This window comes from Gadus chalcogrammus, chromosome 1 (genome assembly GCF_026213295.1).
Source record: "Gadus chalcogrammus isolate NIFS_2021 chromosome 1, NIFS_Gcha_1.0, whole genome shotgun sequence".
Lineage (NCBI taxonomy): Eukaryota > Metazoa > Chordata > Actinopteri > Gadiformes > Gadidae > Gadus > Gadus chalcogrammus.
Genome location: NC_079412.1, coordinates 11,588,495 through 11,614,066, shown reverse-complemented (window position 1 = coordinate 11,614,066; position 25,572 = coordinate 11,588,495). Strand labels below are relative to the sequence as shown.

The 25,572-nt window shown below is 42.4% G+C and overlaps 2 protein-coding genes across 2 annotated transcripts; one reads left to right on the top strand and one right to left on the bottom strand.

Annotated features, from left to right (window-relative positions):
* Positions 1 to 5,929: 5,929 nt before the first annotated feature.
* On the top strand, positions 5,930 to 10,866 carry gnat2 (guanine nucleotide binding protein (G protein), alpha transducing activity polypeptide 2). The gene is given in 10 exon segments (XM_056589557.1): positions 5,930 to 6,035; positions 8,373 to 8,415; positions 8,827 to 8,968; positions 9,168 to 9,325; positions 9,492 to 9,620; positions 9,730 to 9,739; positions 9,771 to 9,893; positions 10,007 to 10,153; positions 10,155 to 10,167; positions 10,676 to 10,866. Coding segments are annotated over 10 exon segments (1,062 nt in total).
* A 746-nt stretch (positions 10,867 to 11,612) lies between these two features.
* On the bottom strand, positions 11,613 to 25,147 carry LOC130381780 (guanine nucleotide-binding protein G(i) subunit alpha-3-like). The gene is made up of 9 exons (XM_056589543.1): positions 24,529 to 25,147; positions 20,554 to 20,596; positions 19,888 to 20,029; positions 19,268 to 19,425; positions 17,344 to 17,472; positions 16,746 to 16,875; positions 16,142 to 16,295; positions 15,334 to 15,563; positions 11,613 to 15,017 (listed from the first exon to the last, which is right to left on the bottom strand). The coding sequence occupies exons 1-8, from the start codon at positions 24,644 to 24,646 to the stop codon at positions 15,373 to 15,375; spliced, it is 1,065 nt and encodes a 354-aa protein (XP_056445518.1). The 5' UTR covers positions 24,647 to 25,147; the 3' UTR covers positions 11,613 to 15,017; positions 15,334 to 15,372.
* Between the last annotated feature and the right edge of the window lie 425 nt (positions 25,148 to 25,572).

Genomic DNA, 25,572 nt, shown 5'->3' with positions numbered 1-25,572 from the left:
ACTCACAGACAGCAGTCCCCCACGAAATCACTACAGCGCAAAGTTGTTGCCTGAATCATGTGACTGCAAACATCATCTGTTCCTCTGATTGCAATAGGGAGGATTCCGTGGACTTACCCGGGCTGGCATTGTACTGCAGGCTGCCCCTCTTCCTGAAGGGGGACTGGGGTTGCTTGCTCTTGGACCCGGGTGCGGTGCCAGTCCCTGGGGGGGACACGCTGGAGGACATGATGCCTGCTACGGTTCAGCTCAGCGTGGAGAGACTGTGTCTGTGAGAGATGCACTTGATGGAGTGACGGCAGGCTAATGAGAGAGGGAGATGAGAGGGAGGAAGAGGATGGGAGGTAACAAGGCTAAATATACAGAGAGAGGGAAGCAGAGGGGGGAGAAGAGAGATAGACAATAACAGAACAGGTGAGCGACGTAGGAGGTGGAGAGTGGTGAATGTGATGCTCACACTAGTAGAAATGCTGAGAGCCTGGCTTCATTGCTCTTTGTCGTTGGGCTGTGTGTGTGCATGTGTGTGTGTGGGTATGAGTGTGTGTATGTGTGCGGGTGTGTGTGGTACGTGTAAGGAGGAGGGAGCTCCAGTGTGTTTGGCTGCATGAGTATCCATTCTCATGCTGCAGTGACTGAAGCTCCGCCCCCTAATACTCCCCCTTCCTTAACTGCAGTGATGGCGTTACGTTAGTCACACACACACACACACACACACACACACACACACACACACACACACACACACACACACACACACACACACACACACACACACACACACACACACACACACACACACACACACACACACACACACACACACACACACACACAATGACCATCCCACTGACAGACATCTTATGGGCTGCTCTGTTACCATGGTGGCGGTTTTAGGCACGGGCGAACCGGGCAGCCGCCCGGGGCGGCATATTTGTGGGGGGCGGCAAATCACATGGGGGGCGCCACGAGCAGTATATAAAAAAAAATGCGCTGCGTAGCGGTTATCAATGAAGTACGACATAACATTGTGTGGGGAATAGGTATTTTGGCGCCCCCTCTGGCTGCAGGCGCACACCTGCTCGTTGAGAAGGTGCCGTGTATAGACGGAATGAAACCCTCACTGAAGTCCGTAGGTTCACGATACAAACCACATCCCTAAATGTGTCTCAAAGTAATGGGCATAGGGATAACCTTGTTCCAATAACTAAGTATAACCCCCATATCTAATCCAAGCATGGGATGAATTTGTGTATTGTAGGCTAGGCTAGGCTTTGTTTTTAACATCAAAAAGGTCTGAGCTCTGGCATTTTGTATTTATTCAGATCGAGCATATTTCTCAGTTGTAAAGACAGAAGTCATAGTAAAACCGGACAAAACCAAGTGCGTCTATGGCTGCTTCAAACAATCGGCTTACACACATTATAATACATTAATATAAAAAAAATTACTCACCTCAAATAATTGACATGATATAAATGAAGACGATCGGGAGTGGGAGTTTGGAGTGACCCATGACTCGGCCGGCCCGGGAGAAATGCACATCTCTGAAACGGCCATGGCCAGGGGCCACGCGTCAGGGCTCCTCTGTTCCGATAACAATGCGCTGCTGAATACACCCAGCTGACACACACAAACTAGCTATGCCTATGACCACTTGTTATGTCCGGAGAAACTCTTAATCAGTTGTGTAGTGACATATGATATTCTATTCTACACTACATCAACTACGAAACAACCGTTTCACAAACATCGTTTCACGACGTATCAACCTGCCAAATTCAAACTATCGTTGACATTAACATGTTCAATTAAATGGACGATTAGATTATATTTTTTAATCTCTAGCTCATCCCGTCAGTTCTAGAAGCATCGTAGTTCAGGAATCATTCATTTTAATTGCAAAACTAAAAAAGTTAGGCCTACCAAAGATTTTGCAGACATCGCAGTTCTATAGAGCTATGGACGTGGACCTGACGCCCTCTTATGGCCAATATGGAAGTGCATTCTGACTGAAGGCCAGTTTAGTAATAAGAGCCTGATCATAATCTAAATAAAATTTACAAATAATAACTATACAATAATGATTATATATTATTTAAGATAACTAATATTATTGTATAGCCATACAAACCATACATTTTTTACCACACAAATCATGCATTATTTGGGCCTATTCTGTAACAAAAAAAAAAAGTGATCAAAACTGCATGAGCATAGAAGGGGCAAATACTTATAAATACAATCCCATGGGATTTGTAAATATTTGTCGAACAAACTGATTTAATCATTAATTGAATGCGTTTGATCTCTCTTCAGCTATATGCCTTGACTGTAAATTAACTGCTACCTCCCTGGCTGACATACAGTACATACCTTCCCTTTAAATTTTTTGCTTTACCCCTTCCACCTTAATTTTACTATTAAATTCGATTTTAAAAATCTTGCTGCATTTAAAGGGCATTGGAATGTGTGTTCATAGTAGCACACTGGTGACATATGTTGTATGCAACTGTATTCCTGAGTGTAATCAACACATCCAGTGTGTGATTATGGCTCCAGGATGGATAGAGGGCGCCCTCTTTTGTGTGGCACGACTCGAGCATCCAAGCTGATAAGCAGGGGTAAACCTCTGACAAGCTCTGGTAATGGAAACCAACCAACCAACCACACACAAACACACACACACACCACAAAAAAACATACACGCATGCATGCACACACTCACACACACACACACACACACACACACACACAAACACTTAAAATTCCTGTTGATCACAATATATGTTTAAATATACAAATCATCGCTTTTAGTGTATGCCATTCATAAAGAAACACTTAATAGAAAAAGAAAAAATAGTTGCCTCATGCAACTGCATCCAAAACCTTTTTAAAGATATGCGTTTCATAACTAGGATTCTATACATTTTTGCCTACAATTATTAGTCGGATGAACAAAGTCTGTGACATGAAAATACCTCTTTGTTTTGAAAAACTTTAAACTATTGCAAGTATATCTGTGTGACATACAGTGTATATAATAGGGTGTGTGTGATTATGCATTTATGTATCAGACAATCCGTCAGTAGGGGCCACGTCATATCATTCTCAGTGATGTGCTTCTGTAGGTCACACTGTTTGTATGATTGATTTGCGTGACCTTCAAGAAGGTCAAAAGATAAACCAGCTCCCTCCTTGGTGACCGCGTGCACTGCACGTAGCAGACCACATTCAACATCTCTTGCTTTCCTCCCCCTTAACGTAAATATATATATATATCCATAAATATATCGCCAAAGCAAGATAGGAGTACACGCACACACACAGATACACCCCCCCCACAGATATGACGCTCCATCAATGTGCTCCATATGGGACCATCATGGTATGTGTGGCGCCCCTGCCTCCCAGTACCGGCTGATCTCATGCTCTGTGGGTAATCCGGTCAACAGATCAGCCATGCTGAGGGGGGCCGGCCACTAGGTGAGCAGGGCTGGTATGCCACCAGGCTTTAATGGGATTGGCCATCGAAAGGATGCCACGATTAGCCTGCTTGGAGCCTTTCAGGGCTTTGAAACCTGCTGTAGCCAATTAGCGCACAAGCTTAGGTGTGACGTGAGGTGTGCATCATGGTTCTCAGGAGGGACAGCGTAGGTCAGTCCAGCTCTGGCTTGATGCTTGAGGATCATTTGGAAACGATGTTGGATGCTTCGGGGTGGGATAGTTGTTTTTTTGTGAATGGAGAAACAGCTGGGTTCTGAAAGCATTCATCCGTCTACGGTTCAATTGACAAACAATGACGTCATAAAGCATCCTGCTTACAGCGCTCAATAAACTCCCAACCTGATGTCTCATGTGCTGCTGTGCGTGTTCATGTGTCTCTCTTTGTAATTGATACTTTATGCAATTCACCCTATGGCAATGATTTCACTCTGGAGGACAATCAATTCTAATCTAATCTAATAAGATATTTTATAAAACAATTCAGGAATTAGTTTTATGGCAGAATCGTTTTTAGTGCTAGGTGTATTCAGCTAAATGTGTAATATGCTAGGTGAACACTAAATAAGTACATGAGAAACTATCAACACAGCCTGGTTAGACTTTTATACTGATAATCAATCTCAACGATTTGGTATAACTGCTCTACGTTTTTCACAAGCCTGGCACTCTCTAAAATTCACCATCTATCAATCTCTCTCTTACACTATCTCACACGTGCATTTATGCAGACATGTCACGCGAACACACACACACACACGCACACTCACGCAAACATGTATTCACACACACACACACACACACACACACACACACACACACACACACACACACACACACACACACACACACACACACACACACACACACACACACACACACACACACACACACACACACATTCTGTTGAGCTCTACATTAATACCAAAGAAACAACAACATTTACTGACAACTACACTTATATTAGGCTACTTGTAGAAATCAAAGAAATAAGTAGAACCAAATAAGTTAGGTTGTTTCTCTACAACTATACCCTTCATTAATAAACAATATGTCAGGCGGATGAAAGGGAATTTGCAAAACAGATCTTTTGAGAAATTTAAAATAAACTTCTTGGTTCCTACTTTGTTGGTAGGCTGGGAATGTTGTATTAATATAAAATGCAACCGGGCTTGCATGAATCGAAAAATGGGTTGCAGATATCTGCACACAAATAATTTTTAGTGGAGCATCGTTAAAAGTGAAAAGTGCCACATTTCTCATGTATATAATAAAAAAAAAAATCATATTCATGACAATGAGTAGGGTTAATAATGGTACTCAGAGACTACTAATGTATAATGTTACTGCAAATTTAAGATAGTATATTGTCATTCCAAAAATACTGCCGTAACAATAAACAGATCTATACCATACCACAAAAACTGTTTGTGTGTGTGTGTTTGTGTGTGTTCATGCGTGTGTAATTGTGTGTGTGTATGTGTATGCATGTACGTATGTGTGTGTTCATGTGTGGGTGTTTGTGTGTTTATTGGATCATATTCCCTGCAAACCTTAATCCATCACACCAAAAGGGTCAAACCCTGCGCTTCTCAAGGACCCCACCCAAGATGTTACATAACAGAACCAATTGTATTTTAATATTTCTGAAAAAAGTAAGTTATAGCCAATGAAACCTTGATAGTAGCCTGATTAAACTTAATAACTGATAATATCTACCCCCTATCGGCAATTTAGTAGAGAGCTGCTTGCTTTTTTTAGCATTCATCACACCACCTGCTATTTAAACGTCTTAAACGTAATGGGTTTACTCGTCTTTAATGCCCTCTTCACTGCATTATCCATGTGACTGACTCTTAGGCCTGTAGGCGACTCTCCATTGGCTATGACGATCAATGGCTTTCTCCTGTGACTGCCGCTGCACCAAACTGTGACCAAAAAACACAATCATTCACTATTCGCGATGAACGTTTTAAGACTTTTTAAATGATAAAAATGAAAGGAAAACCCCATGACTTTGGAATATGCACATTTCTCTGCAAAAAAGTAAAAGTTGTAATAGTTGTAATGGTTTTAATTTTTCCCCATTATTCCTCCCCCTTGACTGCAGTCCTTATTTGGCTAATTGGATTGACTGGCCAATCAGGAAGAGGCCCCTCCTAAGACAAGGCTTAAGTAAAGAGAATTAAAGGCTGGCTCTTGGAGCGGAACCGACTCTTGAATTGACTTGACCCTTCAGTGGAGACTATCTCATCATCTAATCGAAAAGGGCCTAAGAAGCCAGAAAGCTTCAAGCGCCTCCCCCCGTACCCCGCCTGCTCGGAAATCACCGGCACGATTAGTGCTGCACCCAGTCCCGAAGAGCAGCTCTTGGAGAACCGTCAAAATTTCTTATCTAGAGGATCTTGATTTGGAGGTGGAAGAAAGAATGGGTGCAGGAGCAAGCGCCGAAGACAAAAAGTCAAAGGAGTTAGAAAAACAGCTCCAGGAGGATGCCGACAAGGATTCCAAGACAGTCAAGCTGTTGCTGCTTGGTAAGTTGGCTCCTGAGGGGACTTCTCTCTGGGTTAGACTTGGTGTAGACACCCTCAGGTTCAGGAAGCCATGATACTGCCGATATACTCCGATGGCATCTGTGGTGCTGCCAGATCCTATCGTGCAACAATATCTACATTCTAGCTCAGAAAAGCTTGAATTAAGACTTGGCTTGATCTAAAGATGAAGTTGAGCAGGCGAGAGTGACAGGCTCTATCCCTACCTGGCCTCAACACCACACAAGAAAGGAAATGGGGAAATTATTACTTATTTATGGTTAATTTCTTTCTAAATCTAAATTTGGAACTGTTATCTGGGCGTTGTGTCATTATGTGGCAATAATGATAACAATAATAAATAATGTATGGCTGAAGCCTTAAGAAGTTGCAAACATACATCAAAGCAAGTTGTACGCGGATTGGTGGACTAAATGGTTATTTTTGCAATCAAGGGCTTTTCCGGAGGTGAAGCAGAAGAGAGAGACATTTTGCTCAGGGCTTGGTCAGGACTGAGAGATGCTCAGGGGATTTAAGATCCCGATCCAACATTAGTGTATACTTTGCTAAACTATAGTGTAAAATATGGAGGTTTAGGATATGGAGGGTGTGTTCAGCTATATGTATAACGGTTTGAAAAAAGTTGTTCCTAATACAAGTTCTTGCAATATAGTGCTGACCCAGAAATGTCCCATTACGATGTAAGGCTTAAATGCAAATTAGAAATAAAAAGTTGTGTCAATATAATTTACATTGGTAGACAGTGCGTTTGACTGATCCGTTAATCAACTGGTCATCATCTCTATTATTACTATCTATTTTATAGTTATAAAGTTCAAAATCTGTCATCAACAGCAGACATCAACTTTGCTGATTGATATTAATATCAAATGTTGTCCTTTATCCCATTTTCATTTTCTCTCCCAAGATTGGATTACCAAATTTTACTTGATTTAAAAAATACTTCCCACCTCACACTTCAAAGATAAAATTCTTTGGTCTAAAATAGATTGGCTTAGAGTAGGACAGCGATGATAGTTAAATCCAATTAGCTTAGTGGAGCCTACATTCACCTGCCCAGTGTTTGGTTTTGCCAGTGTGTATAACAAGAAAGCATAGCCTACCAAAAAGTATAGTGGGCTTATGTTAACAGCAATCTAACAATGATACCATTCCGTTATATGTCCTAAGAATATATAAATATCTCAGAGACAGAGCCCTACCCTCCGAGGAGGTTTTGTACTGCATCAAAGGTGGAGGAAAGAAAAATAAAAATCCGAAACAACTCTTGCGCAATTTAATTATAAATTATTTACAAATGAAACCCATTTTGCAGATTTATTTAGTGAGAATTGATAAAGCCAACCACCATTCCTAATTTATTATTTATTTTTAAACATTTCAATACCCACCCCTCAACACTATTCAACTACTAAGCCTCTTATGTCAATGCCACCAGCCACATACCTTGATTTTATTTAGCCTTTCCCAGTTTATTGACCAAAGTCTCACGATTTACCTGTGTTAGGCATTATAGGACAGGAGTGACATATTGCGGTCTAAAGCTGTTACAGTTGAGAACTCTGAATGGGGGGCTGATACGCGAGCCTGCAGCGGGCCAGGGCAGCATTGTCTCCATCATGTGTCTGAAGAGTGTGAGGAGAGCTCGCGGTCTGGTTGATGCAGCATCTAAGGGTCAAAATCTGTTAAACTGTAGCAATAACACCACTGAACAGTAGACATATACTTGTTTTTAACTCTTATACTATTTATAACATGATGCTTGCTGCTGCTGGAAGTGCAATTTCCTAGGGGGAACTTTCCAGAGGGATTAATAAAGTTCCTATCGATTACTTATCTATCAACTAATTTGTGGATTGACGTACAACATTTCTTTTTCTTGCAGAACCTCGACAACTTAGGACTTTCAATAATAAAAAACAGGCCTTCTAACCGACCAACCTGGGGCTTAAAAGATCAAAGCCTCGTGGAATAAAGTAGCGTCCTCTGTTTGGAGTGGGAGGAAGGCCATTCTGGTTGTCATGATCTCCTTACAGGCTTTCCTTCCGTCTGCCCCTCCACCAGCAACTAAAGTCCTGCAAATCCAATTGGATCAGTGAAATTGTAATCATGTTAGCACCCCACGCTAATTTTAGACCATTATGTTTGAAGAGGCCACGCTACTATTAATGTGCTTTATAGGCCTAAAACTTCCCAATTTTCAGACCGTCATCGTTGTCTGGGTCCTTATCGGTCATAGTGCGAATTGATGTAATGGCTGACCGATGGGATGACAGTAAAAAGTGTGATATTGTTGTAATATTTTTGATCTTTTTCCAGGCGCTGGTGAATCTGGCAAAAGCACCATCGTGAAACAGATGAAGTGAGTTACACTAAACAGCAATGTGAAGTGGCTAAATGAACGTGAATGTGTGTGGGTGTCAATCCGTCTAACAAAGCAATTGCAAAAAATGTCTGTTGACGAATTCAGATGGAACGCCAAAATTACCCCACGTCTGGTCATTTCCTTTTAAAAAACAAAAGGTCAACCGTTTGCTCACACTGATTTGTCAGCACTTGCCATTTGTCCCAGTTCCTGTGACGCCCAAATATTATTCCTAAACATACCACAAGGTGGCACTGTAACAGACCATTGAACAAGATTTGGTGCCTTTATTTTCTCTGATTGTCTGATTCCAAAGAAAAAGCGTAGGCCTACAAGGCCACAAACTAAACCGTACTCTCCTCTATGCAAGAAGTTTGACTCCTAACCTAACCATCTCCCTGTCTAAAGGATTCTCCATCAAGGTGGTTACTCACGGGAGGAGCAGATGGAGTTCAGGAGCATCATCTTTGGCAACATCCTGCAGTCCGCCCTGGCTATCATCAGAGGCATGGAGATGTTGGCCATTGATTTTGGAGCAACCTCTGGACAGGTCTCAAATCCCTATTATTGGTTTCAAAAAAAGATAATCCAGACATTTAACTAAAATCATTGAGGACGTTCATTTTCCCAAACTTGAAAGAAAGTTTAAACCTAAAAGAAAATCCCTCCCTGTAATTTCTATAAACACAAGGATTTCCTTACCTAGCAGTAGATGCACCACCTCACATCTGTACGCATGAATCCTACAGGAGGATGCCCAGAAGCTGCAGAACCTGTCAGACTCCATCGAGGAGGGCACCATGCCCGCTGAGCTGGCGGACGTCATCAAGAAGCTGTGGAAGGACACTGGTGTCCAGGCGTCCTATGATAGAGCTGCTGAGTACCAGCTCAACGACTCCGCTGGCTAGTGAGTACCCCACATTTCAAACTAAACTAAAAATGTCAAACTAACACAATAGACATTGCAAAAAATGTTAGTGTTGTTTCAGTGCGCGAGAGAGATTTCCAGCTTGGTCTGTAGTTTGTGAATGAATTCGTGAAACGTGTTCTCTCGTGATTTTTGCCATTTACAGCTACCTCTCCGACATGGACCGAATCTGCAAGGCCGACTATCTACCTAATGAGCAGGATGTGCTGCGGTCTCGAGTCAAGACCACTGGTATCATTGAAGAACAGTTCGGATGCAAAGAATTGCACTTCAGGTAATTCAAACAGCATGTAAACGCATTACCATCCATGTCCAATCGGCAATCTGCATTGACGCCGATAAGTAAACACATAGTGACTTTTTTTCCCACCCCTCACAAATAGGATGTTCGATGTGGGCGGAGAAGACGGGAGAAGAGAGGGAGAAGGGGGGAAGGAAAAAGGGAAAATGGCCATCCATTGGATTCCATTTCGAGGGTGTCACCTGCATCATCTTCTGCGGAGCTCTTAGCGCGTACGACATGGTGCTGGTAGAGGACGACGAAGTGGTACGAGCCGACAACAGCATCTCCCCACCACCCTGACACCATCCAAGCACTGAACCAAAAACCCTCTGAATCTACAAACTCACGGTGTCTTCTCCTTCTCCCCGTGTCCTCAGAACCGCATGCACGAGTCCCTCCATCTGTTCAACAGCATCTGCAACCACAGGTTCTTCGCGACGACTTCCATTGTGCTTTTCCTCAACAAGAAGGATCTGTTCGTGGAGAAGATCAAGAAGGTCCACCTGAGCATCTGCTTCCCTTGCCCCCGACTATGATGGTGAGTGCGTCCGTCTTATCGGTCATATTGTGGGATGGGCGTGCCTGGCTCCAGCGTCTCCAGGGAGAAACCCTCAGGGTTCATGGGTCATTCGTTCGGATACAGATCAGGATGACTCCCAAAGTTTAGTAGTCCTACACTGGCCTTCTGCAAAAAAGTGGATGCATATAGTTAGCTATAGCGTATTAAGCAATTGGAAATCCTAGCCTGCAGTAAACCTTTGAAAGGCTCTCCTCGATCTATAAAACCTTTTCTAACAATGTTATATTTATGTTGTATCAGATGGCATGCGTAGTTATTGTGTCCTACTTAAAATGGATTTCACAGAAAAACAAACACATCATGCGAAAGTCATGCGAACCAACTTGACAGCACTTAACTTCGAGTAACAAGAACTGAATCAAATAATATCAATATCGAACATATCTCATGTCACACCATGCACTGTGTTGGCCTCAATTTTCTTCTCCACGAATGCCTGTCTGACCCCTAAACCATTGTCCTGCAGGTCCTAACACATACGACGACGCCTGCGCCTACATCAAGACACAGTTTGAGGACCTCAACATGAAGAAGGGTGTGAAGGAGATCTACTCCCACATGACCTGTGCCACAGACACAGAGAACGTCCAGATTGTGTTCAACGCTGTCACGGATATCATCATCAAAGAGAACCTTAAAAGTTGTGGTCTTTTCTAAGCTGTGGATTGCAGTGGAAAATAAAAAGGTAATACTGCAACAAACCCTCACAACCAACACACATTTGAAAAGGCAGAGGTATTGCGGAGCCAATTTCATCCTCGTGCAACGCATCGTATCGGGGTGGGCCGCGATTGCCTGGCAACCATTCTGGGGGCAATAATTGGAGCTTATGTAAACTCATATCACATAGGTAACTGGGAGTGCTGGAGATGACGGAGAGCAATGAAAATGCCTCTGGTTCTCTCATATTGTATTCTCAGGAAATTATATAAATATCGGTTACAATGTAAAATAAAAAAATGTTTCTATCTTTATATCTATCTCATATGTTCAAATTACATTTACAATTATCTTTGATGTATCATTGTGCATTTTTTCCCACTACTTTCCAGACCTTCCTGTCCAACCTTAACCCTCCACCTCATACTGGCATTAACTGAGAAGTGTTCTAATGTACAGAAGATCCCAAGTTGCTACAAATTGTTAATGCCACCCAGGGCTCGGCCCCCCCTCCTCAAAGCATGACCATTACGACAGCCCCAGCAGCCAGAAGTCAGCAACAGCAGCCCCACACCCCAGCCACACGGCGTCCTTGTCCTTCTATCTCTCCACAAGGAAAATAATGACACAGCAATGCTAGTTAGCATGTGAGATAGTGGCTTCGTATACGTGTGTGTTTTCTTTCTTTTCTGTGGTGTCTTGCCGCCCAAGTTCCTGCTGGAAATCAAGCTTGGAAAACCGTGGCTCAGTCCATCTGCTTTCTTCCTATTATTTGACTACTGTGTGATAGGACACCTTTACTTTGGATAAATGAAACAGAAATCCCTGTAAAAGGATTACATGAAATTATCAATGTGAAATTAATTTATTAAATAGCAACGATGCAACTTGTTTTTGTTATTAAGTACAGTAGTCTTGATATTGTATTTGTAAAAGAAAAGTTGCTAATCGAATATGACAAATATTCTGAGATTTTATGCTATTTCCAGACTACAAACCCCATTGTTCATGTATTTATTGCTAAATAGTTTTCCCTTATTTCAATCCACTTACCAGTCCTATATTTTAAAAAGTTGAATAAAAAACATTGTAGAGATTCTTTGTACATAAAAGTAGATGGTTATATTTTGAAAGACAAATAATTCATAAATCTTATATGGAATATATGAACAAGGGAAACTCTATAGAGGGATGCTATTTTTTGAAGAGGGGTTGTAAAAGTCTATCCTTTCTTATGAACTGTAGAGGCATGAAATAAAGATGCATTCACTTCACCTGCTTCTCAGAGTCGCCTTATTTATATGATCCTAGTATACCTTCATATCCCTTCCCCGCAAATTCATAAATGTAAACGTAAGGCATTGTGAACCTATTTGTTCCAACCCTTTGACTCCAAATACACTGAAATAATTGATAACAGTAAAAGTACATCCAAGATACGAGTGTAACCAACACACATTGGTTTTACATTATCTTATCGACTATCCAAATTTGAATTTTGAACATTGGTATATAAAATAAAGAGTCAAGCCTACCTTTTTCGAGGGCATTTCCCTAACCTTTCTGTGGAAGAACGGTAGCGGTCTCCCTAAACTCTTTGGAATGAGAAGCATGATAGAAACCTTTCATATATATTTTTTGATGACAACTGAACCGAAAACATTATGGTTGACATACAGGCAGTCAACTTCAAGAATATCCGATAATCCCTTCATTTGCGCCAGCAAATCGCCTTTTCAGCCCAAATAAAATTTGCCGCGACCAGGCCTGGGAACGGGCAGAGAAGGGCCCCCAAACACAGGCCCCTCAGAGCTCTGGGCCCCAATGCGACTTCATGCATTGTATGTACACCCCTGTCACTATCAGGGATATGTCCCTTCATGCTCCATTCCATTATTGGAAAGTATCATTTTAAATGTAGTGATTATGTAAAATAAGTAAATAAGTAAAATGAAGTGCTTCAATCTACTTGGCTGTGGTAGATTTGAATACACAGTTGATCTGTATCCCTATCCTAACCCTATTATCTATATCTGCCACTCAATTATTTATTCCAACATATTTCAACACCACATTCGAATACCCAGGCAAAAGGAATGTTGCGTTCCAGGCATTTCATGATTAAATCAAAGTAATTATCCACAGGAATGCAAATACTTCATTTTTGTCCTAACTACACTTAGAGGGGACTTTGGCTTGCACTGTGGAAACACCCAACAAATCACAGATTTCCTTTAGTAGCATAATTCTTCATGACTTTATGTAGTTTGATTTGCCATTCCAGGCACTCTTGTTAATAAATGTATAGACAAATGAAGGCAATTTTTCTTAAACTTCCACAGTATTTTTTAGATTTGAGGAAATAGTATTGAGGAAACGAGGATATTAAGTTTACTCAGAACGGACAAGAACCTGTGTCTGTATTTAACAGAAAGATTCCTTATGGAGGCGAGAGACAGCCAGGCTTCATATTAAACCCTCTGTTGTAGTTAGCATGATCATTGTATAAAATGAAGGTGAAATAAAGGATATAATACAGCTTCCAAACACGTGTTCAGAAATGTAAAGTAGTAGTTCTGTCAGTGAGTGATATTTAGTTCAATATTCCTTTCAAAGTCAACTTTTAGTCGGTGACTGAACACACCCCCACACGAGCATGACGTAAGTTATGCAGGCTAAGTGTGCGATTTGTCAGGACATGTAGCTTTCTCCAAATCGCGTGGGAACCCTGTTAGAGCTTGTGCTCCAGGAGATGGCGATAAGATAATTTCAACACTGAAGTGTACTAGATACAAGATATATTTTTACGTCACACATGGGGTTCGTTCCTACATTTCGTGGAATTCGGTTTACTTTGATTTGTCAAAAAAACGCGAGGAGACAGGAGAAAGAACGGCCCCTTTGGGCCCCCATTTAATCCGCTTTAGATGAAACACGCCACTGTACAAATTTCAAATTGATTCACACATGCAAGTCATGTTTGTTAGTTCATCCTCAATATTTGCGTTCATAATGTCAAATCCTAACCTCACTCTTAATTCTGCTGGCAAATTCTGCTATAACTGTCAAGAGTTGGTCATAGAAAAATAATGAATACATTTTCCCTGTTGGTATGCTTGTTAAAACTATTTTTCTGCCACTACCTATACAATTAAAAACATTTAAAATGTTTAAAATTACCTAAAAGTTTCATGTTCATTTCCAAAAAGAAAAGTGAACATTGATGGAGTTATTCATCTCTTTCCAACTTTGTCCCTTCACATTGCCCCACATTGTGCTGCAGTGAAGGAGGTATAAAAATATATAGAGAATACAAAGTAAAGATAACTACAGTTAATACACTGCTATGTTGCAATGTTAAAACCTAATGGGTTCAGATTATGAAACTATGATACCCTGAACCTTGATCAATTCAGACATGAAGGGTTATATACACATGATCCACACAAACTATCATCTATACATAAATTATGAAATACACACATCTGATCAAGCAGAACTAGGTAATCCTCTAATACCAAAGTGCAACTCAAAATTCAAATTGAACAATAAAAGGCAGAAGAGATGGAGCAATCAATGAAACATGATGTACTTGACAATTACAATTAAGAGGAAGAAAAAATAAAAACGGCTAATATCATTTCATAGATGGAACATGGAAGTAGGGAGTGATTAACAAGCAGTTTTTGTTGGTCCTTGTGCATAGTATCAATTGCCAATATAACCTTGTCAAATGTATTTGGAGGAAATATTTGAAATCCAGTCCCCTTCTTAAGAGCACCAAAGGAATTGCCACAGTAATTCTCAAATAGCTTTTCTCCTTATTAGATTGTGTCTCATTAAAAAAATTGATTCTACTGAGTAAGTGAAAAGTCAGATCAGATTTGTGAACGAATACAACCGATAAATATAACCTGCAACGCTACTAGTGAAAAGTGTCCCTCGCTCATATTAAAACTCTGTGTGGTCCCATGTCCATGACGACGTGGGCCAGTTCACTACTTCTACCAAAGTACTAAAGTACTTCCCAAAAGGGAGGATTTAAGGCACAACACAAATCGTGGGGCAACAATGTCATAAACAACATGTCGTTTACTTGCATTAAAAAACAGCCAACAAGGTCCCGATCGGGCTCCCCCATCCATATCCTGTAGAAAGACGGAAACATAAAATGGAAATGCTTATCGACTTTTATTCAAATATTATTCCACCTACAAAGTTCTTTAAATATATAATGATGATTAAATTCCCGCAGTGAATGGCTGTAAACTGGTTGTTAATTTAACTGGTTAGTGCGGAAGACTTTCATAAGATCAGTATACAAAACTAAATTGTGACTAAGGATTACAGGAAGTTAACATGAGGAACACCGCCAGTAAATGCCAGCCCGTTTTTCACACATTGGGCTCAGAATGTCCCACAATGCAATTGTGTTAAAACACAGCGCTAAGCCTCAGTGTGTACCTGCAGCAGGGTCCAGCTCCTCTATACAGCACGCTCTCCTCAATACAGCCCGCACTCCTTCAGGTTGATCTTGATGATGACGTCGGTGACGGCGTCAAACACAAACTGCACGTTCTTGGTGTCTGTAGCGCACGTGAAGTGGGTATAGATCTCCTTGGTGTCCTTCCGTCGGTTCAGGTCCTCAAACTGGCATTGGATGTAAGCAGCGGCCTCCTCATAGGTGCCGGTGCCTGGTGTCACAAAACATCGGTTATTTTAAAACACTTTGAACCGGAAAAGTATATTAGAAAAAGCCATTAAACATATTGTTTTACATTTGGACCAAACACATGATCATGGCGTGTTAGGCACGACATTAAAACACCAAATAAAATCTGGTTCACTCAATGTTTGGAGTTATGAATCATTTGTCAGATGACGAAATATCTGTTTTGCAATTTTCATTGTAAAACATCCCTGCAAAGCTAACCCTCGCCTAGCGATCCATGGAACGAGGGGTACACCCAGTCTTCCTTATTTTTACCACTGGGTTATGGGGTACGTTAAAGGTCTCAGGGCTGCCGTTTTAGTAGATTAAGATGTTGTGCCATTCATTTCGAAAATGTGTGCAATCTTTTAAATCATACGTTCACTGAAACCATTTCAAAATGATATTTGCCGTTTCCTGCCACTGCGTTAGCCCAATTGAATTCCTTGCAGTCAATGAGTCAACTGAATGTGAAATGGAAGGGCGTGCGACATCCGCGGATGGGTTTTCTCAGAGCATGAAGGAAGCCCTTTATGTGATGGCCTGCTCCGAGGGTCTCACCAGAGTACTCGGGGAAGCAGATGGTGAGGGGACTTCGGCTGATCTTCTCCTCAAACAGGTCCTTCTTGTTGAGGAAGAGGATGATGGACGTGTCTGTGAACCATTTGTTGTTGCAGATGGAGTCAAACAGCTTCATGCTCTCGTGCATGCGGTTCTGAGAGGAGAGAGGGGGGGATGTTGTATGAAACATTGATGGTGCGAACTATACCAAACCAATAAGGTCAGCCACAAGACACATGTCGCAATAAGTGGAATTGAAGGCAACAGTATCAGCGATTGAACCAATGCGTGGTTGGTTGAGCTCTGTATGTGTGTCTGTCTGTGTGTTCCTGTATAGAAGACAAGTGAGGTGGTGTTACCCCATCCTCCCCCTTTGACACCATGGTGGTGGTCATTTAGACACCAAATTGACAGAGCTAGTGTCACAGAGCGCTGTGCAGCGTGATACCAGCCACCACGAAATCACAAGCCAGCCACGGGAAACGTCGACCAGAACAGGGAATTGAAAGTAGTCGGCTTGAGCCGGCGAACGGAAACAAAAAGAGCGCTACACAAGGCGACCGTTCGCTGCCAGTCGGCGGTGGCTTTGGGCTCCGCCCCCTACCATCTCCTCGTCCTCCGCCAGCACCAGGTCGTAGTCGCTGAGGGCCACGCAGAAGATGATGGCGGTGACTCCCTCGAAACAATGGATCCACTTCTTCCTCTCCGAGCGCTGGCCCCCCACGTCAAACATCCTGGAGGCAGCGAGAGACAGGATTAATGCCACGTGTGGGCGACACGGGGAAAAACATGGCATCCTCTTTCACCGTGCTTGTAATCCGATAGTGTGCAAGGTGGGAGCTATGAGGCAGTGACCTTGGCTCGGCTCACACAAACACTACATTATCATGCCAGGCCAAGAATGTCCATTTTTGCCTCATAGGCCTATAACAATATCAAGATTACATAGAGTAAGGGACTACTTTATACTTGGTTAATCCGTATCATTAGTATTGCACCATAGGTTGCGTAACGTGGCCTTATTTGGGACACAATGGTAGTTTACGGCATTATCCAATAATCATTATTGTGAGGTTCCATTTTATTTAAACACCTGATTAAAAACATTTCAGGAGAGGATTTATTGAGCAGGGAATGTAAAACAGACATAAGAGAAAAGGGAGAGTAGTAGAGAATAGCAGTGAAGAGTGATGTGCACTGACTTGAAGAAGAGCTCTTTAAAGGTGAAGTGTGTTTCCACAATGCCAGTGGTCTTCACGCGGGTCCTGAGAACGTCCTGCTGTGTGGGGACATAGCTGGACTGGGAGATCCGCTCCAAGTCGTTCAGGTAGCTGAGCAACAACACACACACACACACACACACACACACACACACACACACACACACACACACACACACACACACACACACACCACACACACACACACACACACACACACACACACACCACACACACACACACACACACACACACACACACACACAATCAGTGGTGATACACACAGAGGAATACAGTGCCTATGGTCACATTCAGAGGTTTGGTCCCTAATCATGTGCTTGACCTAGTTTAATTTGTTGAGGCATGGTTCACAGCTACTTGAGAGACACTTCAAAGAAGATCAACGACGAGACAAAAATACTTTAAAAAAGTGATAGTATTGTGAGGCACGGTAAGGTAGAAAAACAAAAAAAGGCAGAGGAGTGTGCGGAATGATACTAAATAAGGGTTTGTGTTTTGATGGTGGATAAACACTAGTTAGGGTTGCTGCTGCTTGTGAGTAGAGTAAAAACAGCAGAACCAGCACTGGTTGTTCTGGTCTCAACATGTGGACAGCACACCTCCAGCCTGGACGCCTCTGCTGTTCTCTAAACAACACTAGACTTGTCCTTCACACCGAGCCACCTCGGGACAGGGGTGAGTGAGAGGCAATAAACCCCCCTCTCCCACTGCACAAAAAGCCCCCCCCAACACGACCAGCATCTGGCCTTCCTCCTCAGGTGGCAGTGTTACAATGGGCATTCATTCCTTTGACAAATTACTCCACCGTAGTTACAGGGTTTATCGGCTCCTGCTTCAAAACGGAAGTGATGGAAACGCATGCAAATTCAGGACCCTTTTCAGGCACAATGCTATGACGCTCGCTCAGGTTCCGGACATTGGTGCCTAAATAGAGCTCTTCTGAGTTCCCCCCCCCCCCCCCCCCCCCCGAGTTTAAAAAGAGACTGAATAAGGAACTGATTAAAAAAAAAGTATCCACTGTTACATTTTCACGGGCCTCCATGCTGCTCTATAGTTTACTAACCCCGTCTCAGCCGCGCTTGTGATGTTGAACGTGACGCAGCAGAGAGAGAAAACGGGACAGCATCGGGAAAGAAGCCAACCTCTTGCTTTAAGCAGATTTTTCCGTGTTTCGAAATCCTGCGTATATACCAACTAATTATTTGCTTTGATGTACTCATAGATATGTAGGGGTAAGTAGAATATGTTGTATGTCATCAGTTTTGGAAGTCTTTATGGTACTTCACTTTGATGTTTCGATATAACACAACACATTTTCTTAAGAACCGTTCTATTATTAGCTTCTGCTTTCTCTGGAATGTCAGCAGCTAAAAGAGACATTCAAAACATGAAAACGGCATGCAGAGCAAGACCTGTCTTGCTCTGCAAAATTCCCTCTCTCCAGCCCTCTCCCTACCAGTCTTTCTCCTTACTCACCCTTTATATCTCTCCTCCCTCCCCCCTCTTCCTCCCGCCCTCTGAAACTCTCCCTCCCTGGGCCTCTGAATCAAAAATACTTCAAATTAGGATTTATAAATCAACAAGAGAAACAAAGCAGCATTATCAAACAATGGTTAAGCAAGATATGACCAAGCTTTACTTCGCCAGAAGCTGGATATGACTGGGAGAGTGAAGAGTATGGACGCCCACGACATTTCTTTGCAGTGGAAAAATTAGGTTTCTTCAAACCAAATCACGTGGATGATCAAGTGGTGTGATTAACAAATTGAGAAAAACCAAGTGATGGGCATTGGACTGATTTGATTACATGGGGAGTCGTAACCATGATGCGATTGATATAGAGCTATTAGATGGATTAATGAGGCAAGACCAGACTCCTCCTTACTATGAAGCGGAGTCGTTGAGCTGGTATTCCCGGGAGCGGACGAAGCAGGCCTGGACTCCCTCGTCGGCCCAAAGCCGGTGGATCACGGCCGTCAGCTCCGTGGACATCACGCCGTCCTCCGTGGAGCCGGCCAGAGAAAACAGCTGGCGGGCGTCGTTCTGCCGTCAGACACAACACCTCAGGTTAATGTCAATCTGGTGTACGTCTCACCAGTTCAGAGTTCGCCTAGACGCTGCATAGCCGCCCCTCCCAACCCTCCTACTTGTTTTATGTTGTACGTCCTGGCACTTAATGTACGCACTTATTGTATATCGTTTAGTTATAGTATTTAGTTATGTAGCATCTTATCCTAGCTATCTTTTTTGTATACAGGGAATGGGTTAACCTAGCGATTGTTAGCTCTTTGTACTTGGTTCTATGAACATCCTTACTGTACCGACAACCATATATCGTTTCACTTTCTTATGACAAATGTATTTATTGTAAGTCGCTTTGAATATAAGCGTCTGCTAAATGCCAGAAAATGTAAATTGAAATGTATTTCAATGCCCACTTTGGTTCAAGTTTAGGTGGATTTGCATGGGGAGAGAGAGGGTGAGGGGGATTGGGGTATGGCATACCGCACGGGCCGCATCCCCAAAGTCGATTTTTAACCAGCCCATGGCCCTGATGATGGCGATGATGGACTGGATGGTGTTGCTGTACACCACCACTTTATACTGCTTGCACTCTTCTTCTGAGTAGCCGTCTTCATGGATGATCCTGAAATGGAAATGTTTCAGAAAAACAAACTTAACACAGGTTGAATTAAAAAAAATCAGCTTTAAAACACTTTTTCCCCCTAACTTTAAACTATTGGAGAATTTTGTGTATAATGATTGAACTGATTAAAAATGCTTAAACATTTTGTGCTAGAGTGAGTTTGCACCATGGCTAACGTGGGAATCAGTGTGTGTGTATGTATGTGTGTGGGGGGTTGGTCTATTCATGTTCTGCCAGGGCAAGGCTGGCCTCCCATGCTTTTGTTTGGCATGTTATGTAAAAGGAGGGCTTTCTCCTCAGCCTGAGCACAGCAACACATCACATATAAACTGTGGTGTCCACAGAGATCCAAAAACTGTGCCCCCTTTAGAAAATGTCTATCTCCCTGCACCATTAACCTCTAACAAGGAAGCAATGGTTGGGGAAGAGATGGTATGTCCCTCAGTCAGTAAATCACCGAAGGAAACCCAGAGTGCCCAAGCAAAACCAAAAGGGGAAGTTGGTCATGAGTGGTTCAAACTTACTTCATCTGCTTCACTATGGTGCTTTTGCCAGACTCCCCGGCACCTGGAAAGAGGAACAATGGTTGTATACATGAGGCAGTGATAACAGACATGGAAATAAAGTCAAGATTGAGCCATGATATTCAAAGTGTTTCCCCACTAGTTCTAGAATCCTCTTTGAAGATAGTGTTTTGCATATAGTGTGTGAGCCCCTAACGACCTCCTCATCATGTGGGTATGGTGTATCTGGCCTTTCTCCATGCCGAGGAGTACCACGACGCCCTGGTATGCGTCCCGGTGTAAAGGTGCCGAGCTGGGCCGGGGCGACTCAAGACAAGCGCGTCATCAGTTAAAGACCCACATGTAAGCGGGTAGCCAAGCCATGTAATGGGGATGCAATCCCAGTGGCACCAAGTCAAGCCAGGCCAGTGTAGCATAATAGAAAAAGACCATTGTGCAGCAAAACCAGGATAAGAGGTTGCCGCATGGTGACCTGGACAGTTATGATTTACTCCCTCACAGAGAGCTGCTGCAATAAACCACCATTTGATTCAACTCTTAGGGCCAGGCGTCAGAGCATAACATAAATGAAGCCACAGGACTCTGTTTGCCATTAGGTCATATTTACACGACTAAGTGAGTCAGTGGCAAATAGAGACATACGCATCATGTCTGGGTTTCTCGAAACGGGGAAGTAGACCCAAATGATAATCCAAAAATCCTGGGTTTTTGCAGCAGCAAAAGGGATTACGAGTCAAAACAGCCAAGTATGGAGCTACTGAAACAATAACATAATTTTCCGAAAAAATTATTCAATGTTATTTTTCCCTCGTTTCTTTAAGTGAACATCATAAAAATATCTGTAACGTATCACAGAGCGATGATTCCAATACACACCTACCAAATATCTTAAAGAAATGTATAATAATATCTCAATGTCAGCTGATAAACAAAGTAGAAGGCTACTGAGTAGTCCCCTTCTCAGAAGATTGATAATAATAACAACCCTCTATGTTTTATGTCATTTTTACTTCTTCAAAGTCCTAGAATGGATTCAAATCGATGCCAAAGTTTGAGGCTAGCACCCTGCTTGTACTGCTCCCGGCTTGGCTACTATTAACTCCTAGGTTAGCAACCCGCTGGATTAGCTACAGGCTTGGCTGGTCATTAGCTCCGAGCTGATCAGCCAAGCCAATAAGTTATCTAGCAGTTTGCTAGGTTAGACGCAGGACTTGGCACCTTGTTAGAACCAATAGTCGGCTCATTTCACATCACCATCCTCTCAGTTAAAAGGGTAAAATGTGTGTGCATGGTTAATTGTTTGGAGGGAGGGGTTAAGGGCACATTTAGGATTCAATTACTGCTTTCTGTTATCCATCATTTGGAAGTATTTCCCAAACATGCTAAAAACTCACCTGGAACTTTAACCACCCTTTTTCGAGTGTTCAAGTAGATCACCAAAAATCCAAGTAAACAAAACAATTCACATGTTGAGCCAATATTATTCGACTAACCCCCTGATATCAAGCTGTTCCAGGCACCAGGGTTCACACAGGGCACAATAACAAGGGTTCAACAGGCTGTTTTAACTGAAGCTGTTTTCTGCCAGATCCAAGCCCTACTGCCTCTCATTCCAAAACAGGTTGCCAACCCCCATCCAGAAATGACAGAAGAGCAGCAGCAGGAAGCTGCTGGGGTATCCTAGCTTAGATAACGGTCTACCAGTCCGATCAGATAAATGTCACATCATCACTTGCAAACAATCAGTGAGACATTAACTTTCATCTGGAGTGAGTGGCAACCATGAAATCCATTCGTGACCAAGCTCAAACCCAGTGAACATCGAGAACTACTGTATTGAGGATATGATTATGGGGATATTTAGAATATGTACTACCGTTACTAGAAATGTCTTCTGTAAGGCCGCACCAGGCAGAAGTAATACATCCAATACACAATTATTTTCAGGCCACCATCACACACATCTTTTTTGGAAAAGGATTCCATAGCCGAATATCATATCTTGATTCATATCAATCCTCAAATGGACATCTCTAAATGTCTGTTCATAATAAGGGCCTACAACAAGAGACATTTAGTGGGAAGTCTGGAGCTATGCAGCTCAGAATAGGCTGGCCAGGGCTCTCCCGAATGGCCCATTCATGGCATTTTTGGCTTAGCATCAAGTATGGCCATCAGCCAGCGTAGAAGACCATCTTTACACAGGCATTCAATAGCGCTGTCTAACCCCCATCCAGAGGCTAGGACCGGTTCCACCCGGTGAGTATGGCCTGTGCTGGATCATCCAACATTCATTTAACCAGAATGCTAACCTCAGATTCTTTCAGATTTACGATCTGTGGTCAAGAAAATAAGCTCAATTCCATTGGAAGCAGGCTCAACCCTGTGGTTTTCTTCCATTAGCTTCAAAAACCAAACTTTACTCAGACCCTCACCCAACAGATACACCCCCCCCCCCTTCACAAGTTTGAGTTGGAACAATCCAAACCCCCCCCCACCAACAGTTCCAACACAGACAAGAGGAGGGAATTGTCTGGAAAATTGCTTTTTCCATTAGCCCTGTGGTCAGAGGTTACAAAAATGAATATTTCCATGTAAAAAAAAGAAAGAAAAGAAGAACACACCCATACACACTATTTTCGTGTGTCCAATATACAGTTACATTTCCAATCACGAATCAGATAATCACCAGAGCTCAGCCAGATGAGGTTGAGACCTACACACATGGTACGAGTCTGGGGAATGTATCTGTGCTGCTGTGTAGTGCATAACAGCCCCATTAGCAACATCTATGGCAGCCTTGTATAATGGCTCCAAGTGATGACACATGGACCCAATACATCAATTGGAAAGGGTGCTTACAAAGAGTGGCCGCATCTACAAAGTGCATGGCGTCCCTCGGTACCATAATCATCATTGTTTGGGGTAACTGAACAGTAGCTTGCTATGGAAAACCGTCCTAGCTAGGCCTGTTTATGAATCTGCCCAGTAGATGCACAACTACTGCATAGCACCCAATGGGTCCACTCTACATTATAAATAAAGGTTATTTAACCATAACATTTTACTATTCCTAATAAGAACTATGAACAAGATTGATTCCATCCGACAGATCATCTTCTAGTTGTCTGTGGCTGCCTATGGGAGGTTTCAACTTTGACTCACTTGATTTTACTTTACACAATCATAGTGTGTGTTGTAACCCACTTCATCCTTTCGTTTCTATGATTTGCATAGTGCATTAAGGAAGCTCAATGTTTGGCCACCTTCGAAGCATAGGATACAGGGCCAAACATCCCCATGACTAGTGACAGATACTGTGGTTCCTGTGGGGCAGGTTGGTACATCACACCAGGAAGCTGATGTCATTACCCCCGAACCAGAGGCCAGAGGGTATTCCCTCTGGTATTTCACAATTAAGCCAAAGCATTATCAAGTTGTTTAGGGGGGGCGGGGATAAACAGTTTGCAACTTTCCGTTTACTCAAAATGTGAACAGCTTGTGCAATAGTGTCATGATTAGAAATGTCAAATGTGCCAGGCTACAACATAGGCCGATTAATTAGTTTATGTGTAGGTGACACTGACCACCAACTTCACTCATGCCTACAGGAAGAGCCCTCAGAAATGGTTAAACGTGTGTGTGTGTGTGTGTGTGTGTGTGTGTGTGTGTGTGTGTGTGTGTGTGTGTGTGTGTGTGTGTGTGTGTGTGAAGGAAAGTTGATGAAACAAATATTTGGAGGATGTAGTCATGCTAACCTTGACAAAGAAATATGATTTATATGAACTGCGATAAAGTTTGAAAAATAGTTAGATTTGTCTTTCAGACTGTCACCCTAGAATCAGTTGCCCATAAACAAGGTAGGCCTACTCGTTTGCACAGTAGGCCTAGTCGGATAACTTCTACCATGTACATCAATAACTTCTCTAACGTTATAATAATAATACAAAAACCGAGACACGCTCGTGTTCTTACCAAGCAAGAGAAGTTTGACTTCTCGGCACGACTTCTCCTCATCTTCTCGCAGATGTTTGTCAATCATTTTACTCCTCTCCATGGCAGCTTTGTCCTCGGCGCTTATGGTACACCCCATTTTCACCAACTTTTCCTTGTGTCTGTTCGTCTGAACAGAGTTGCTTATTAACTGGTTGAAATAAATCGCTTCAGTCCGCTCGTCAAGCTCCCAGCAGCAGCCAGGGACTGGGAAGGGAAAGGCGTTGGCACTAAATGCTGCTCTCGCCAACTAGCCCCTCATGGGAGTTGATGGTAATCGCACGCAGCAGGAGTTTGTTACTGTTTAGTCTTCAGTTTGGTAAATGTTGGTTTTCATTGAGAACCTCTTCTCAAAAGCGATAATTGACGATTTATATTAAATTTAGTATTTAGACAGAGTCGTTGACAACATAGCGGTCCTCGAGCAGACTCCGCAAACAATTACCGAACAAAACGAAAACTGCGTAGACACGTAGGAGAACAAAAATAAGTAGCGCAGAACTCAATCCGAGGATCTCTGAGAAAATTGCATGCAGAAAATGTCCGTTAAAACGTAAGGCAGGTTAGTCTTGCGCAGTCGCACAGCGTCTGCAGCTGGATCAGCTGAAGGGGAAGAAAAAAGTGAACTGAAAAGGAAAAAAGTTTGTGTACTGACTGGTGGGAAATGTAGTCTTTCTATGCGCATATTTTACTCTTAATAAGAACGAATGAAGAACAAACAAAGTAAACCTCAACTATGTATGGAATGCAATTTAGGTTGATGTTAAATTAATAAATAAATGAATATTCCTATGAAATACATTTATCAAAGTTATAATATATGCATAAATCAGTCAATATTGTTGTTGTTTTTTCCAAGGATCTTTTATTTTATAATTCCACATTTATATATATATCACTAGCATTGTATATCAATAAGCCACATTCATTTCCCAGCTGTTTTCATTTCCATCTGTTATATTCAAATGAGGCGTGATTATCAAAAGATTCAGACCAAAGAAACAGCACCGGAATAGCACTGAATCA

Coding starts and splice junctions, on each gene's coding strand:
- LOC130381780 (XM_056589543.1), bottom strand. CDS start 24,646: ATGGGGTGTACCATAAGCGCCGAGGACAAAGCTGCCATGGAGAGGAGT. Junction 17,473..19,267: donor CTCAACGACTCCGCTTCATA/GTAAGGAGGAGT, acceptor GTTGTTGCTCAG/CTACCTGAACGACTTGGAGC. Junction 16,296..16,745: donor TGGCGGAGGACGAGGAGATG/GTAGGGGGCGGA, acceptor CTCTCCTCTCAG/AACCGCATGCACGAGAGCAT.